General features: G+C 38.2%; 1 protein-coding gene across 9 annotated transcripts in view; it reads right to left on the minus strand.

Moving 5' to 3' along the window:
* frmd4a (FERM domain containing 4A) overlaps positions 1 to 16784 on the minus strand; it is a 65423-nt gene that overhangs the window by 18667 nt on the left and 29972 nt on the right. For 7 of the 9 annotated variants that reach the window (XM_008311919.3, XM_008311920.3, XM_008311921.3 and 4 more), the window contains 5 exons: positions 7079 to 7144; positions 3901 to 3995; positions 3405 to 3497; positions 503 to 587; positions 86 to 142 (listed from right to left, as the gene is read on the minus strand). In XM_008311919.3, the coding sequence (XP_008310141.1) occupies positions 86 to 142; positions 503 to 587; positions 3405 to 3497; positions 3901 to 3995; positions 7079 to 7144 (396 nt within the window). Of the gene's footprint in view, positions 1 to 85; positions 143 to 502; positions 588 to 3404; positions 3498 to 3900; positions 3996 to 7078; positions 7145 to 11947; positions 15086 to 16784 lie in introns of those variants that run through there. The other 2 variants (XM_025056068.1, XM_008311922.3) reach the window with 2 other exon arrangements.

The following is a 16784-nucleotide window of genomic DNA, read 5'->3' on the forward strand; positions in this document are numbered from 1 at the left end:
TAATGAACATTTATGAGAGATAATGATATGAGGTCAGTGAAAGCATCTTTGGAAGACACACAAAAAAGACGTAAGATAAACGTACTTGTAAAATATAGGAAGCCAACTCGAAGACAATCTCGCTGTCGACTTCAATAAGCTCCTGATGTAAAAATGAACACAGTGGAGAATTCTTTTAATCATACAGTGGTCTTCTATTTACTAGAAGTAAAAAAAATCTAAACAATATACAACTATTAATAACAGAAGTGACTGTGCTTGTCGTTTAGTGAGAGGTGGTGAGTAGTAGGAATCAGGTCACGTATGTCAGAAAGTTCACTTAGTGGACGTTATTATGGGCGTAGGGCAATCATTTTTTATTTAGAAGTGAAAAAAATCGGCCAGGATAAAAAAACCTTGTCATCGAAATAAAAAAAAGTGAGTATTCAACTTGCTTATGTCTGCACCTCATCAAAAAGCATGTCCAATTCTTCAGTTACTGTATTACTGTAAATGACTGTACCTTGTAGATGATTGACTTGGCATTTAGAAAGAAGAGCTCAATAGTGGCATTGTCCTTTAGGTAGGATATACTCTCTATGTAGAATCTGAAAACAATATTAAAAGTGTTAACAGCAATAAAAAGGACCATGGTATTAATGGCACATTATTCATATTTTTTAAGACACATTTCAAACACACGCTTATTATCTGTACTGTGTTTATCTCAGAAAAAGCACAGAATAAACAGGTGACATGGACAAAAATGGTGACTTTAAACAGTTGAAAAATGTCATCATCAGGGCCCAGGTTGACCACGCCCTCTTAGTTGCATCTACATGCTCCACAGGACACAATCTCATTTGGATAGGTCTAGTGCAGACAAACTAAGGCCCTGGGGCCAGATGCGGTCCATTCAGCCCACGAAACCTTTCCAAATTATATAATTTGTTTATATTATCGTTATACTTCTGCCATCCATGCAATACCCACGTTTCCCCAATAGATGGCATAGAAAATGATAAAAGCATTTTAGCCTTTATACATGACTTTTTCATGTCATTTATCTTAGTTCACACGAACGCTCCATCCATCTGCTTCTGACCCGGCCCCTCTGGTCAATTTGAGGACAATTGTGGCCCACGAGTCAAGGTACAAATTAGAGAAGATGGGGCTGAGTCTTATCTCACCTTCTGGGTCTTCAGACTACCTGAGGGGCCAAGTATAGCTTGTCATGCTAAAGAACTGTGTGTTGTAGACAGTCTCTGGCAGTATGGCACCTAGCACCTATACTTTTCTCTCTGCATACGATGGCTTTCCACTGCCATATTACCGGAAATACCCAAACGACTGAGTTGCTGCACATAAGAAAGTTTACAACTGATTAACACAACTGTCATAAGGATTGTGAGCACTTGACTAATTAGTATTGTTGAGGATAATGGCCTCACCAAAGTTTTGAAAGTTTTTGCCATATTTAGCTAAATTACAATAATGATTAATAAAGTTGAAAAATTGTGATATATCAGCAACTATAAAAATACAAATAAAATATAAAAACTTCGATGTCACAACTTAAACAAAAAAGAAAACAAAAACACTTTGAATGTAATTCCAGTCAATGAAACTGAAACGTCTCTGACCAAATGTACCAAAACGAACACAGATTGTGCACAAACTGCACTCATACACCCTTCCACACTCCACATTGTTACCATTGTGTAGTAATTCTGCATACAAACACACTCACTCTACCCAGGGAAGCACAGTAACCCACATCTGGCAAAGTAGTGTTCAGGAAGAAAGCATAATAATGCTGTTTAAATTTAGCTCATGAATGCATGCAATGCCAGAGGGGAGGTTTCAAAATACAGACAGAGAGCACTTAGTGGTAGTCCCACTCTGATGGAAACATACGATTTTCAATATTTTAACGGCCAGATTGTGTCAATACAGTATAGGGTGTGAACATTTAAACACTAAAAGTCACACCGAAGTAGGAATCTGTAGACGTCCAGCTACAATTGACATACATCACATAAACACCACAGAATGTGAATACACCATCATTAAGAACCTTTAGAACAACATTCTCAGTGGGTAACACCACTGCTGATCCTCATCTGCTTTAAATGTTCAATTCTTTTCATCCAAGAGACGATGCCCCTGACCATCAGAGCCTATCCCACAGACACCGGCTACAGGTATCGTAGGTTAATGGCAGAGGACGAAATGATTTCCCAATGCTGTGAAAATGTCTTTAGGGGACAGCTTGAGATCAACTTGGCTATAATCCGGTCGTGTGAAACTGAGCCTTTTTAATCTACAAGGAGTTGAAATGATGGGGATGATGGCTAAGCTGCTGGTAAAGAAATCTGGGTTAGAAAGTAATTTTGAGTGACTTTTTTGACTGAATGTTAAGGACAGGCACAAGAGGCTCTGTTCCCACCCGCTGCTGAAATCCATATTTAGCAGTTCCTGCCACAAACATTTCCAGTAAAAGGGCATTCTCCTAGGCAACAGCAAAACTTTTATCCAGCACAATCTAACTCCCTCTACATAAAAACCAGTAGTACAAGGCTAAGACCAGAAAAATGGAATATGGAACATAACAACACTGGATGTATATAAATAAAGTCATTGTATTTCAGTACTGGTGAGTTTTGTATTTATTTATTTTTATTGCAAGCTGCAAGTGTGTGTGTGCCTGTATGTGTATGACTGTATCACAGGACTGTATCACTGTATGGCAGTTACTGTGTGAGTGGGCAGCTTCCACCGCCCAACACCAGTTAAACAGGTGACACAATAAACAGAACATTACTGTCCATGTTTCTAGTTAATTCCAGTCCCTGAAGAGTGTATGACAAAATGAAGACGTGTTGGGAATCGACAACATCTGCTGTGAGTTCTACACAATACACAAAGGTGCTGGTTCTCCTTTCAGGTTTTGTGTGTGGGAATGAACATGGTAGAGCGGCGTGTTTACTTAAAGGGCTGAGAAATCAGATTATCTTTTTTTAGCTCAGGTGCCTTTCTGCTCCTTTTTCAATTGTCTATTAAATATAAAGTCACTGCACATGGAAACCACAGCCTAGACTCACGCACTTACACACACAGACAACTGCTCTTGATGTTATCTGGTTCCCAAGAGTACCTTATTTGTGAGTGGAGTTATTGTGTGAGAAACACAAAAGCGCAGAGCAGACTAGTTTGTGAATGCGTCAATTACCCTTTCTTAAAAGGTCAGATTTTCTTTAGACTGATTTCACTGTAATTTTTTTTTTGATTTAGCCCTTCAAAAGACTGTGACACTGACAAACGTCACGTACATAATATGGGCAAAGCAGTTTATGGGGATGCGACGTGCATCAGACACCATTTATGACTAGTGATTGATGAAGTGATTTTGTTTGTAGACTCACCGAACATAAAAATACAGGACAATAGGACCAGACTTTTTAGGAAACTCGTGCTCCAACACCCTGCGGTCCAACTGCAGCCAGCTGAAATGGCCCCTGATAAAAGACAAAGGAAATGATTCACCGTTATCATCCATCATCTTACAGACAAACGAACATATAGAACACGTCGGACCAATTGTGAAAGTGGGGTACAGTACAGTGGGTTTGAAATAAAATCCTTAATAAAACCCCCACACACAAACAAGGCTTTTGCTAGTATGTAATTGTATGCTAGCATGACTTTTGGCATTACACTAGTTATTACCCAAACATTGGTAAATGTAAATGTCAATTTGTAATCTTTAAAATCCTGATTATTAGGGTTTCATGCATTTTTACCCACAAAGAGAATAATGTTTTTTAAGCACAGTCTGATAATATAAATGAGCTGGCATTTATTTTAGTTTTAGTAACCATTAACAACCCGCAGAATCCCAGTTTCAGTTGAGTTACTTACGTTTCATCTGTGTATGCAATTCCAAAGTACTCCTTCTCCTTGAGGTTAAAGTGAGAGGCCACCAGGTCCAGCAAATCCTTGGCCATTAGTTTGGGCTGCAGGGAGAAATAGACATCGGACGTCAGTGTCTCAGTTCTTATACAGGCTATGATTTGCTGTGATGACTTAGCATTCTGACAAGCAACAATCAGCAGCTCTCGGACTGTTGTACCAGGTGTGTGTGTGTGTGTGTGTGTGTATACTGGGTGTGTTGTTTGATCGATTGAAAATTTGTCATGTTTTTTCACCCTCTCAAAACAAATTAACGGTTTTTGGTACAAACCGCGTACAACAGTTTTCATTAGTGAATATCACCAATATGAATTTACATTAAGGCATGTGGGCTTTCAATAGGTATGAAGGCAGTGTTATATAGATGGCAAAGCTCAAAGTGTAATGGGTGACATGCGGTGTGAGTGAGTGTGTGTGTGTGTGTGTGTGTGTGTGTAAGCTTAACCCAAACCACAGGGTGGACCCCAAGCAGTAAATAGCTTACAGCCGGTTTTATTTTTCTTCTCATTAACAAAGGGATGTTTCAGCCAGAAGGAACACCAACGAGTGCTAAACAGCTTAAAATGTCTCACTTTAACTGATAGTTTTTTTGTCAAGGTTAATTATTTTCATTGTTCCATGAAGGGTCACTGTGCCACTATAATTATATATTTTGCATGGGGGAGGACTCAACAAAGAACAAATGATGACATCAAATTAATTTTGTACACAAATAAATGTAATGTTGTTTTTAAAGTGTTATGTACTGTAGTCAACCCTGCCTAATGTTATATACAGTATTATAACAAAATTAGCTTTTGGACAAATTTTTAGGGTCTTCAGACTAAATTATATGCATAAATAAAAAATAATAATAAAATAATACATAATCATTTACTCTAAATACTAAAGTATAAAGGGGTAAATCGTTAGATTTAGAAAAATCAACACCAAAACATCTGGAATTGGAAAGCATGAGTTAAACCGAGTTGAGAAAATGAAAACAATTTTTAACCTGAACTGTGTCTAACATGTATTTTCCTGCCGAGAGCTATTTAAAGAAATAGAGGTGATGTCATACTGACAGCAAGAATGCACATGCACACACACATGCAAGCACACATGCGTGCACACGCACACACACACTGACCTAGATCTTATAGAACTGTGATGCCCACAGTCATGTTGCTACACAAATGACTCCAGAGAGAGCTCAGGCTGATGCCACAGTGATATACAGTGGTTGATGGTTGTTCCTTCTGGCATTTGCATGAGTCAAACCTGTTGTCTTGCTGATAAAGCAACTTGAGTTTCATGCCATATGACTCCTTTAATGCACTAACGGTGCTACAAACAATAAAATTAGGGTTTTAATTTTAAATTTAAGAATACATTAATTCCCTCAAGAATAAACTGATTCAAACTATGTTTATGTTTTAAATTTAGAACGAGACAGGAAAAGCTATTTTATGAGCTGAAGAAAATTATTAGCCACATCCACAAACACTCGTGCCAGTCCTTATAATTATCTAAACAGAACAGTAGTCATTTTTGCTAAAGGAACGCGTTGGAATGTAAAGGGAGGCTTTTCAGGCTATCTTCATCACATTACTTGTAATGCATGTTTTGGTTCAGTGTGAGACAGATCCATTTGTTGGTCTCTTATTACCACACAGCAGTCCGCTCCTAGTCCCACATGTACCAATTAAAGCTGCAAACAGCAAAATAAGGCCTCACACATTTTTGCATTCAATGAAGACACTGAATGCACAAATAAAATCAGTTTGATTTGAATTTTGGTTATTTTGGACCCGACTGAGAGGCAACTGATTTAACATGGAATATTTAGATGCACTTGTCTTCATGGCCAGAATGAACCAATCATAAAACGGTTGATTGAGACGAGAGGATGAATAAAAGATTTAATGATCATCTTACCATTTTAGTCGTCATGTTTAAATGCAATATTCTAAGTGAGCTTCCAAGTAGACCAGCAGTGACAAAGATTGAATGTTATCAAAGAGGTACATTCATTTGAATGGTGTGGACAGGGCAATGCCACCATCAGTAGTGGTTATGGTTGGTTTGCCATGTAAACCAAAATTATATTAATAATTAAGGTGAAGAAATCTAGTACTGAAGGTCAAATGTGGACAAACGTTTTGATGGTAAAACAATTACGTCTTACACACCAGTGGTAGAAATCCTGCCTACAAGTATCCTTTTTAAAGATTAGCTACATTGCTAATTTTATATTGTGGACAATTTAGTGACTCCAAAAGTCAAACTTTTAGCCATACAGTTTTACTTATCAATGATTACTGGTCAACTTCCAATGAAAGTCCTTGTTTGAAGAAACTTTTCAAACAACTTGTCAATCGTTCCCTTAAAATACTTACTAAACATAACTACAGTATATCTCAGGCTTCTGTTAACAGCTGTTACTCAAAAGACAAAAACATTGCGGTGACTGGAAGATAAAGAATAGAAGTCAGAGGCAAGGCAACAAGTCAAGTAGAAAAATAATTTGACTTGATCCTTAATTGTTCTCCCTTCTTCAAGGTTAATCCCTTACACTGCTCAACCCTGTCAAATCTATGCTAGAACGAAGTGAAACTGCTGACCATCAGGGGGCGCATTATTTTTTATTAAGAACCTATGGATAATACTCACTAAAGTAACAAAGAAGAGGTGAGGTTGTATGTGTTTCATACATGTGTAGGCCTAAGAGAAGCAGTTGTTTTTGCCCATCAGTCCAGGTATAGTTAACTGATCAGTACAGTGTAGTACTGATCCTGTTTTTATTTCATTTGGTGAGGTTGTATGTGTTTCATACATGTGTAGGCCTAAGAGAAGCAGTTGTTTTTGCCCATCAGTCCAGGTATAGTTAACTGATCAGTACAGTGTAGTACTGATCCTATTTTATTTAACATTTTTCATAGCTAAAAAAAGTCTAGATAAAAATGATAATTTAAATACTATGCACAACAGTCAGCATAGACCAGTGTTTATGATGTTCACTGTTCACAGTGCTGCGTCACCTGCTTGCTCAGCAGCATTTGAAACTGATACAAAATCATTAATCATTTTTTTCTCACTCTAAAAATATGTGGGGGATGGGGGAGTAGGAGAACATGAAAAACCTCACCTGTACAAGAAGCTCCAGTTTCCTGTCATCAAGGAGATGGATTTGACATCGCCTCCCCTCTGTCATCTGCAAAAAGACAACCACATACATTTTAGTAAGTTAAGCTAATTAAGTTAGCTTAATATATATAGTACGGTAAAGGCTAAGATGAAACACATTGCACATTACATACTGTAGGTAGAACACACATCAGAAAACCATATGATAATCCTACTCATTCATTTTAGTCTTCACAGTGTAAGCAGAGCATATTGTGTCCGTTTGGTAACGAATCCTGTGCAAATCCTTTTCTCTTTCACATCACAGGATTCAGTACCTTGTAGAACCATTTCAGTACCAATAACGGGATGTTCCACTTTTTGTGAGGTTAGCACCAGTCTTTGATGTTTTCTGATGATTTATGAAATATTTTTCTCACAATAGGAGGATAAAATTCAAATTTCTTGAAAATGGACCTTTAACTTGTTTGATAGTGTTAGACTGCACTACACACACTGAGCTCTTCACTCTGCCTCACTGCCTCTGTTCACAAACAATACTTAATGAATTTATAATTTATAATAAAATACTTTCTCAATAATTTAGCCTTTTGGCACCATATTCCTCTTTATTTTAAATACATCATCGTAACTATCGTAACTACAGACTAAAAGTTGTCTAATTGTGTTCTTCTGCTTATTGGATCTGCGTTGTGGCATTAAGGAACTGCCTCTTGCACAGTTATTTTTTATGAATCTTACACAGCAATGCAAAGACTATAGTTTGTGAAGCAGCCAGATGTCAGTGTGTACTCATGTCACTATACTCGTGTTTGTTGTTGCTTATACAGAGTTGGCAGAATCGAAAGACAAAAAGATCATATCCGTCTGACTTGTTCATCCATAAACAGTAAAAACAGGTGCAATAATGAAGCAGTCAACTGTTGCTAAGCTAATGAAGAGTTTACAGGTACTTCAACTGTAGTTTGTGTTTATAAGTTTCACACATATACACTTACCAGCTAAATGAAGAAGTGAAGTGAGACTGGAGTCTACAGTGCGATGTTTGTTCATACTTTCTTTTGTATTTGTGTGTTATGGATGTTTTCAGCTTAAATGGAGTTTCTCCAGATCTTAACAGGAAGCAGGGACCCTGAGGAACACACAAACAGCTCCCCCTCAGGCACTTCCCACACTTCCCTAACATCTGGAAGAAGTGGGGGGAAGGGGGTGCTATGTGGGTTTATTGGTGTTTGAAAGGGTGGAGAATGAGTGGTCAGAGGAGAAAGACAGGAAAAAAGAGATGTAGGGAGACTGAACGCAAGAGATAAAGGATAGGGTCAATAAATGATCCACATAATCAGATATTTCATAACAAATCCCCACCAAACCACCACAGGTGCCACAAACATGAGCACAGGTGCAACCGGTTTGTAACTCTTTACCACAAGAGGGATCATATTGGCCACCTGAGGCTTTGGCAATGCAGTAAAGGGTGTGTCAACAACAGAGGCATAACATCCACCTACTTTTCCCACCACTCCAGTTAGCTGGTAGAGATCAAACTTTGTAAGAAAGCAAAAACAAAAATGAAGGACGCAAGTTTGTTTTTATGTGCTTTTTTTGTGCTACTCTAAAGGGTTTCGTGTACCCACCCACTAACCATTTGTCTTTTCTACTTTGAGGGTTTAGACTGAGTGCACCTGTGCACACAGTAAGTAACACACACACACACACACAACACTTTGCCCTTTGTGCCCATCTTCTGTCTTGGAGTTACATTTCCAAAACTTTTCATGTTTAAACTGATTACAGGGATTTTAACTACCATAATGACAACTGAGTAATAAATCATTACAATTGATTACAGGATAATACAATTCAGATGAAACAGTCTGATAAAAAATGCATACTGCAAAATGGTGATGAGCTGCAGGGCTATAAGAGTCTTAAAACATTAAACAACAAATCTCATCTTAATTCTAACCATTTTGATCAAATTGAGCCTTGGATTGAGGATTCCCACAAGACTTAATAGTAATCTGTCTTTAGTTTCTATATTATTAGCTAAATTATTCTTTTAGCATCAGTGTCATCACAGTAAAACATAATTATAGAGCAAATAGAGAAATAATACAAGGGTGTTTTGTCTCTGAGTTTTCTTTTGTTTAAACTTGAATCCCAGTATATGTACTGTTATTTATTTTATTCATTCTCCTTAGTAAAATCATAGTTCGCTTCACTTCACTTCTTTTTCCATCGCAAAATATGCTGTCATTAAACACAACATGAGAATAAATGAAATCAAGGATTCTAGGCCTATACATTCGTAGTAATAAATATTGATATATACAATTAAAACTGCATTTTTCAAGTTGTTTAACATTTTATATAACATGAAAGAAAGAAAAATAAAACAGAAAACTGTAAAGGATTAGACTTGTGGTCAAAGGACTGCCACATTAGACTCTAAGAAGCAACACCATATGTGGGACATATACATTTTGAAAGTTCACTTCAGAATCTTCACTCCGAAATTATTTTTCTAGTAAAACATAATAAACTGAAGTTCCAAAACGAAACCTTATCAGACTAGGAACAGTAGAGAGGACTTAAATGTTCTACCATTCAGTAATTAGAAAGAGGAGTAGGGGTTGTCCTATATTTTCTTTGGGGCATAAAGAACCAGAATCACGAGCTTAAGGCTGAAAGTTGAGAGTAAGTTCCTGAATGCTGCCAGTGTTAATGCACCACAAGTTCAATATCACGAAGGGTGAAAGAAGACTTCCCAAGGATGCTACATAATTTGGTGGAAGGTATCTTTTGGAGACAGCAGTGAATGGTGCATAGGTCATTGGACAGATTTGGCAACTGATGTGATAAGCAGGAGTTGTGTGTGTATATGGTGTAAAAAGGGGAATGCAGAAGGATTTAGGGTTTTAAGTCAGCAATGTTAAACAAAGAGTAACGTAAAAGAATGTGAGGTGCTAAAGAAAAGTGTAAAAGTGAAATTCTAGGAGAGAATGTAGCAGGAACATATTGGGTGCTATGTAAAGGATGGGAGTAGAAAGGCTTACAATAAGTTGGACGATGGGTTTGACTGAGAGAACGGTGAACTTCATTTGTAGCTGAAAATTGATTACATTGTTATGTCTTGATGAAGGATAGAAGCAGCAGTGTGCTAGCAAGTCAGCAAGTGTTGAGTGTGTTGAGTTGTAAAAAAAGCACTTTGAGGAGATGATGTCAGTAGAAAGAGAGATGGAAAGAGGTTTAGGCAGGAGATGGTGTAGGTAAATGAATACAGAAGTTTCAGGGATGGTAAGAGGAAAGATGAGAGTCTTCAGGTAATGGATCAGAAAAGAACAGTGGTAAAATAAAATTAGTGTTACAACAGCAGTGTGTCCTGCTAAGTTGTTTAGAGGCAGTGATACTGTCAAAGACAAGAGTTGATGTTGCTAGTTGCTAATTCTTAGGTATCAATGTGAGTGAAGAGGATGGAAAATGACATTTAACTACTTGATAATAGATCAAATTTAAGATGGCTTGGTCACAAAGAGAGATTGTGGATATAAGGTGCATAATTTATTATAGATGACAAGAGGGGAAGAGGGCGTAGGATAGAGGGAAATGGAGGCAGATGATCAACTGTGGCGGCCTTTGAATAGAGCAGCCAAAAGATGCAGACAATAACTCTTCGTGGACATTGCCCACTACACTCTACACTACACTCACGCAATGCATCCAATCAGCCAAAACGGATATATGCACATGAAACTGGTGCTGCAATAATGATGCAGTACCTGACGCCCATCATTTATATTGTATGTAGATAACTAACATAAATATTAAGTTCAGCTGAAACAGACATGAAGTACCCATCCCCAAAATTATAGGACCGTTATCTATACTTCTGGTTTTCCCAAACATGCCTGAGTCATCACTCTCCGCATTTTTATGGGTTTAGGTAGTTTTAGCTGAAAAAAAATTAAATGTAAAAATGTACATGCAACATGGTTTAACTGAGTAACTCTGGTTGCTGCCATTTATTGCCACTCCATGGGGAAACTGTTATTAAAAGATGCACCATGAATATTTTCTTTACAACAGGTATAACTTTTGTCAAACGATAAGCAGAAATTAAATCTACACATTTAATGCTTTACAAAATGTAACACAACAATCCTAATGTATTGCTATAAAAATAGATTGAGTGGAAGTAGCAGGTAGAAACAGAATGCATTGGAGTTTCTGCACGATTGCATATTTGGTCAATCAATTGCCTAAAAGTCTTTTCGAATTAAAACATTCTAATTAAATATGATTTTATTCCTGAATAAGGATAATGGAAAATTAATTTAGTGTTATTGTGTTAAAACATTTTGTTACCTACCTTAATGAAAGATAACATTCTTTTTTTTAATTTATGACTCACCCCCTCTGGCCGGCAGTGGTACTGCTATCACAAATGTAATCAAAAACAACAGTGAAATAACATCTGTTTTCTTTATAACGCCTAAAATTTTAAATTATACGTATTACAATAAAATGTGTTATTCTGTTTCTATGTCAGCACGTCGTTATTACGATTATACAAAGGATTTTGGAGTATCTATCTATAAGCAATTTGAATGATGATGACAACCATGCTGCCTGTTTATTTTCAAATCTGGGCGTGAGCCTATAAAGTTCTGGTCATTTTTTTTGGAACGTTAACTCTCCATAAAGCGCTGCTTTCAGATGTTTGTCTCATAGTGAGAATACACGAACCCAGACAGTTAAGAGAAGATCAAGCATTGCTGCTTACGGTGTTTGATTATTCACACACACCGCTGATGGTGATGCTTGCTTGGTCAGTGCTTTCAACCGGCAGTATCGTTATCATTAAAATTACCTTGCAAACAAACGTCCCCTGCGAGGCTCCAACACAAAAAACACAGGTCCAAAGACAAAAAATCTATATATATATATATAAGAATGTGAAATATAAATCCCAGGTAGAAACCACAGAAAAATCCTCAAAAATGCCGGCCTAGAGGAGGAGGCACATCAGCATCCATGTCAGTGAACATTACATCGTTAGGAGCAGCTGAGGTCGTTGTTTTCCCCCCGAATCCACTGAACACTACGCAACGCCTGGCCATCCAAGGCCAGAGAAGACCCACGGAATAACGACGTTCGCCCAAAACTGGCTCCCTCGTATCCCTCCTTTCGAAGGTAGGAGCTTTTCATGGGGTCTAGTCCTGGCCGGCCAACAATCTCCGCCTTCTCCTCCTTCCCTTCCTTCTGTTTCTCGTTACCGGCAGAGTCCACCATTAACAGTGTGTGAACGCGCCGATAACAGCAGACCGTACCATCAATGAAAGAGTTGAGGGGGAGGAGGACGGAGAGAGGTAAGCGACAGGGAGATGCAGGTAATGGTCGACCGTGGTCCAAGTGACAGCGCGTCACTCGCTGTCACCGTAGTTTCCTAAATTTACGGGAATAATGGAAGGGAAGATTTGGGGGCGGGGAAAGGAGGGGTGAGGGAGTAAGAGATTTCTGTTTCAGCAGCAGCAGCTCATCCTGCTTTGAGACACTGAGCTCTTTCTCCCCCTTACTCTCCCTCCTCCCGTCACTCACACACATACACACAAATCCGAATATACTCTCGTGTCTAAATTAAAAAGGACACAGATTACGACAAAAGGAAGTATTTCTACCGCTCACTCCGTGAGCTGTTTCCCACAGTGTCAATAAATGCAAGCGCTAATCCTAATCCGTAACATTTTCCAAAGCTTTATCAACTCAGAATTTAAATCTCCTTATGAAAATACAGAAATACTACGATCACAATATTTTGGTCAATCTCCCATTGAAACCCGTCTAAACAAATGTGAACATATGCCTTTAATCTCTAATCTAATCTCTGTACCAACCTCTATCTCTTTGCCCAGTGGTTACAGTGGACAAGAGTTAGTGTTATACTGTTTTCTTGGTGAATGCTTTTTGCTTCCTCCAAATTAAATTTTAAAAATGGTCAAATATTTGCGAAATATTTTTTTACAGTAGCTCTCCATTTTGCATGTCCCTATCGTTTGTATATGTTCTGCACTTATGGCAGAATAAAACAAAAACACAATATACTTTACCTACTCATTTTGACAGCCTAAAAAGTTGAAGTACGACTGATTAATGACTTCGACTAGTGATCACTGTCTAACATCTCTTTAAAATTAGCAGACAACTTGTTTCTATACATTTAAACCATATTTTTTATTTAATTCACCCCTTGTCCCAACACGCATGTTTTCTACCTCTTTCTTCCCCCACACACACAAACCTGCTAGTGCTTAGTTTGGCTCAAATGATTTCTGGCCCACGCTTCACTGCAGCCTCTGACTTTCTGAATGACCTAACTAAGATAACTGTGTTCATCTAACACAGTTGGGACAGCAACTGTTGAAACCACAAGCTGTTAATGAAACAAAATAAAGCTCATTGCTTGACATGATAGCTTGATAATAATCGTGTGCTTTAAAGGTAGAGATAAGCCCTTACACATCACTCATCTCTCAATAAATAAATAAATACATGTCAGGGTATTTTTTTTAGGTTTGCAGAATTCATGTGAAAGACTCCTTGCAAAGACAGCAAACAACACCCAATTAAAATGAACTTAACTTTAAAGTGGTCTTGCTATCATAACTTTTCCTTCACTAACTTCAGCCTTCTTTGCAGAATGCAGAAGGTCACATGAGAAGTGAGGAGGTGTGTTCTTTCCCATCCTGCTGGATTTTTCTGTTTCCGGATATTTTTGGCCTGTTCCAGACACAGGCCTGGTCTGTCCAACATAAACATCCCCAGCTTATTCGCTCGGTTTCAACACACACACACACACACTACTTTTTCTTCCTCATCCGTTAACCCCATATCTCTTTGTAATCTTTATGAATTACCTCTTACATTTTGGCAGGGGATATGATTATCTTCAGATAAACTAAGGTCAACACATTTTACAGAAAAGGCCAGAGAGCAAAGGAGAGTGAATGTAGGGAAGTTGTTTGTCCACTGATTTCCCTCCCTTACCCCAACAGTATGCTGTCAACTTTTAACAACCGCCAGGGACAGCTACCAACAGACACATATAGGAAAAAAGTCTCATCTGTGTGACCTATTTGGGTCCTGATAGATCCTTGTTGTTTAGTTGGGAGCCTCTATTCTGGGCCAAGGTGCTGATCGGATGTATTTAGTGTATATGGAACATGAGAAAAAAATATGAACGGGCGAGGTGACTTTCATAGTGAGTGGATTGTCACAGTCAAGTTGACGGTCTGAGTTAAAGAAGGTGACCTACATTGGTGATACATGATATAAACAGAGGTTTAGGCTGATATGACACATGCCATAAAAGACTGCTTCGTGATGCAGTCTTCGCGATATAGTTAAATAATAACTATGACATGACTTTAGTTTGCATGCCGCAGCACTTGCATATGGTGCAGATTAGATTTCAACACAACATGCAGTCTTGCTGCCGTGGCCCCAAAGGTCCAGGGTTTTCACAGCTCTATAGAAAACAAAATATAAAAATACAGCCTGCCCAGAAGTTATCTTCTGATATGTATGGTGCCTCGTGTAGAAACAGAGTTGAGATAGGCTGGAAGGATCATGTAAAGATGGCCAGATGGCTGGAATGGAAGCTTCAGAGATGTGGGTTTTCTCCATGTGGATGTAGCATATATTTGGTTTGTGTACATGTATGCTGTATGTGGGTTTTTCTGTGAGAGACCAACTTCCTACATGTAATCATGAGTCACTTTGGGACAGAAATGTGGTTCCACTAATAACATTTTAAATGGGAAAAACACTCATACTTGGGAACTGTGGGTATTTATAACCCAGGAAATGGAACAGGGACTATGATATAAACTGACAATTTGAGACTTTTTTGAAAACATCTCTTTAATGCTCTTAATTCAATATATTCTTATCTGTACCTATTATATATAATCTATTTTTTGTATTTGTACACTCTGTGTTCTTGACTTGCCTTTTTTAATAAATATGTCAAAGACAAAACTAATACATTTTTGAGTGAGTGTTCGTACATTTTCTGTAAAATATACTCCGAAACAGGGGGCGCCAGCTAAAATCTTGTCTAAATTAGTTAGGACCACTATTGGAAAAAGTGTTTCAAAACAGTAGTTTAATAAGTTCTGAAAGTCTAGAATTCCTGTTTTCATTCCTTAAATTCCAGACCAAAGAAAGTACTTAATTGAAAAATCCACTAGAGGCACTACTACCACACTGTGGGCGTATGTATGTGATTGTGGAGAGAGGGCTGGGTGTGCCTGTCCTTACATCTGCTTCGTGTTTGGGATTTAATAGATCTGAAGTGACTCAGTTACTAAAGAAGCTTCTGAAGTGATTGGGTGAAGAGCAAGGTGACTTACAACAAAGACACCAACAAGGAGAGCATAAGAACAGGAAAAGTGTTGCCATGAGGGTTGATCTTTGCATGCCTATTCGTGTGTGAGACATGGTCAAGTCTGAGTCACTTACAGGGCATGGATAGTCCCCCTGCCTCCGTATTGCTTACACACACACACACACACACACTTCTCTTCCCAACTCATAGCTTTTAGACCCCACTTGTACATCTTTGTAAAAACCAGGGTGTTGGGATAATACTCAAATACTCAAGGGGACAATACTCAAATTAACCCAGAACTATTTGAAAAAGCTCAAGGCAGCACATTCATTTGTTGTGAGAGAACCGAAAACCGAACTTTGCACTGATATGTCTAAGGGCAGACTGAGATTAAATTCACATGAAGAAAGGGCACTTTTGATGTTGATCTACATCTCTGGCAGAACTCCACTGGAGTGTCAGTACTGTAACTATTAGAAGCGAGCACGTAAGAAAAAAGAAACAGTCATGGGTGGCATTACAGTAGATCATTGATTCATTATGTTGCTGTAACAAAGGTGTTTAATGTGGTGTAATAGTCTAGGTTTTCTAACTTTAGGAATGTTTGTCTTAGATAGAGAAAAGAGCCTAAATGGAGACCAAACACAAAATAACAGTCAGGCCTGTGGATACTCAGTAGCGACATCACTTGCCTTGCAGTACTGTGGAAAGACGTGGATACCCTCTCTACATAGAACTGCTGGGTTTGTCCAGTTGGTGTCAGCTGCATTCAGGGCTGGAGACATGCACAGAGAATACTAATGACATCATGAAAGGTCTTAGTACTGAACCAGACATGGTCAAGTGAATACTGAGTGGCAATCATTTTGCAGAGTCACAGCGAGAAAAAACTCAACACACAAAGAATGCATTTGGGTTCTGAAACTTTTGAGAAGTCATAGTGGCTAATCTGTAATTTAAAACTCATTATGTGACGTTTTATATGCAAGCACAACTAAAACAATCCAGGTCTAGAAAGTGTGAAATAATTAGAAGGGTTTCACAGACAAAGAGGAGAAGGTTGTATGCAAGGGCGTATAAATCATTCAAAATTGTTTGTTTTTTCTAGCCTCATATTAGTCTAATGTCTACTGTAGGTATAGATTTTCTTTGTGACGGTGGATTCATTGTTTTTACAGCAACACATGTTGAGAAACGATCTTCTGTCTTTGCATTTGGGTACAAAAACTGACTTTTTTGACCAGCGACATCACTTTGAGCTGACCTGACTGCCATAGTTTCTTATGTCCTCTATATGAAAACAGAGCTGAATATAGCC

Source organism: Cynoglossus semilaevis, chromosome 6 (assembly GCF_000523025.1).
Source record: "Cynoglossus semilaevis isolate Cse_v1.0 chromosome 6, Cse_v1.0, whole genome shotgun sequence".
Classification (NCBI taxonomy): Eukaryota; Metazoa; Chordata; class Actinopteri; order Pleuronectiformes; family Cynoglossidae; genus Cynoglossus; species Cynoglossus semilaevis.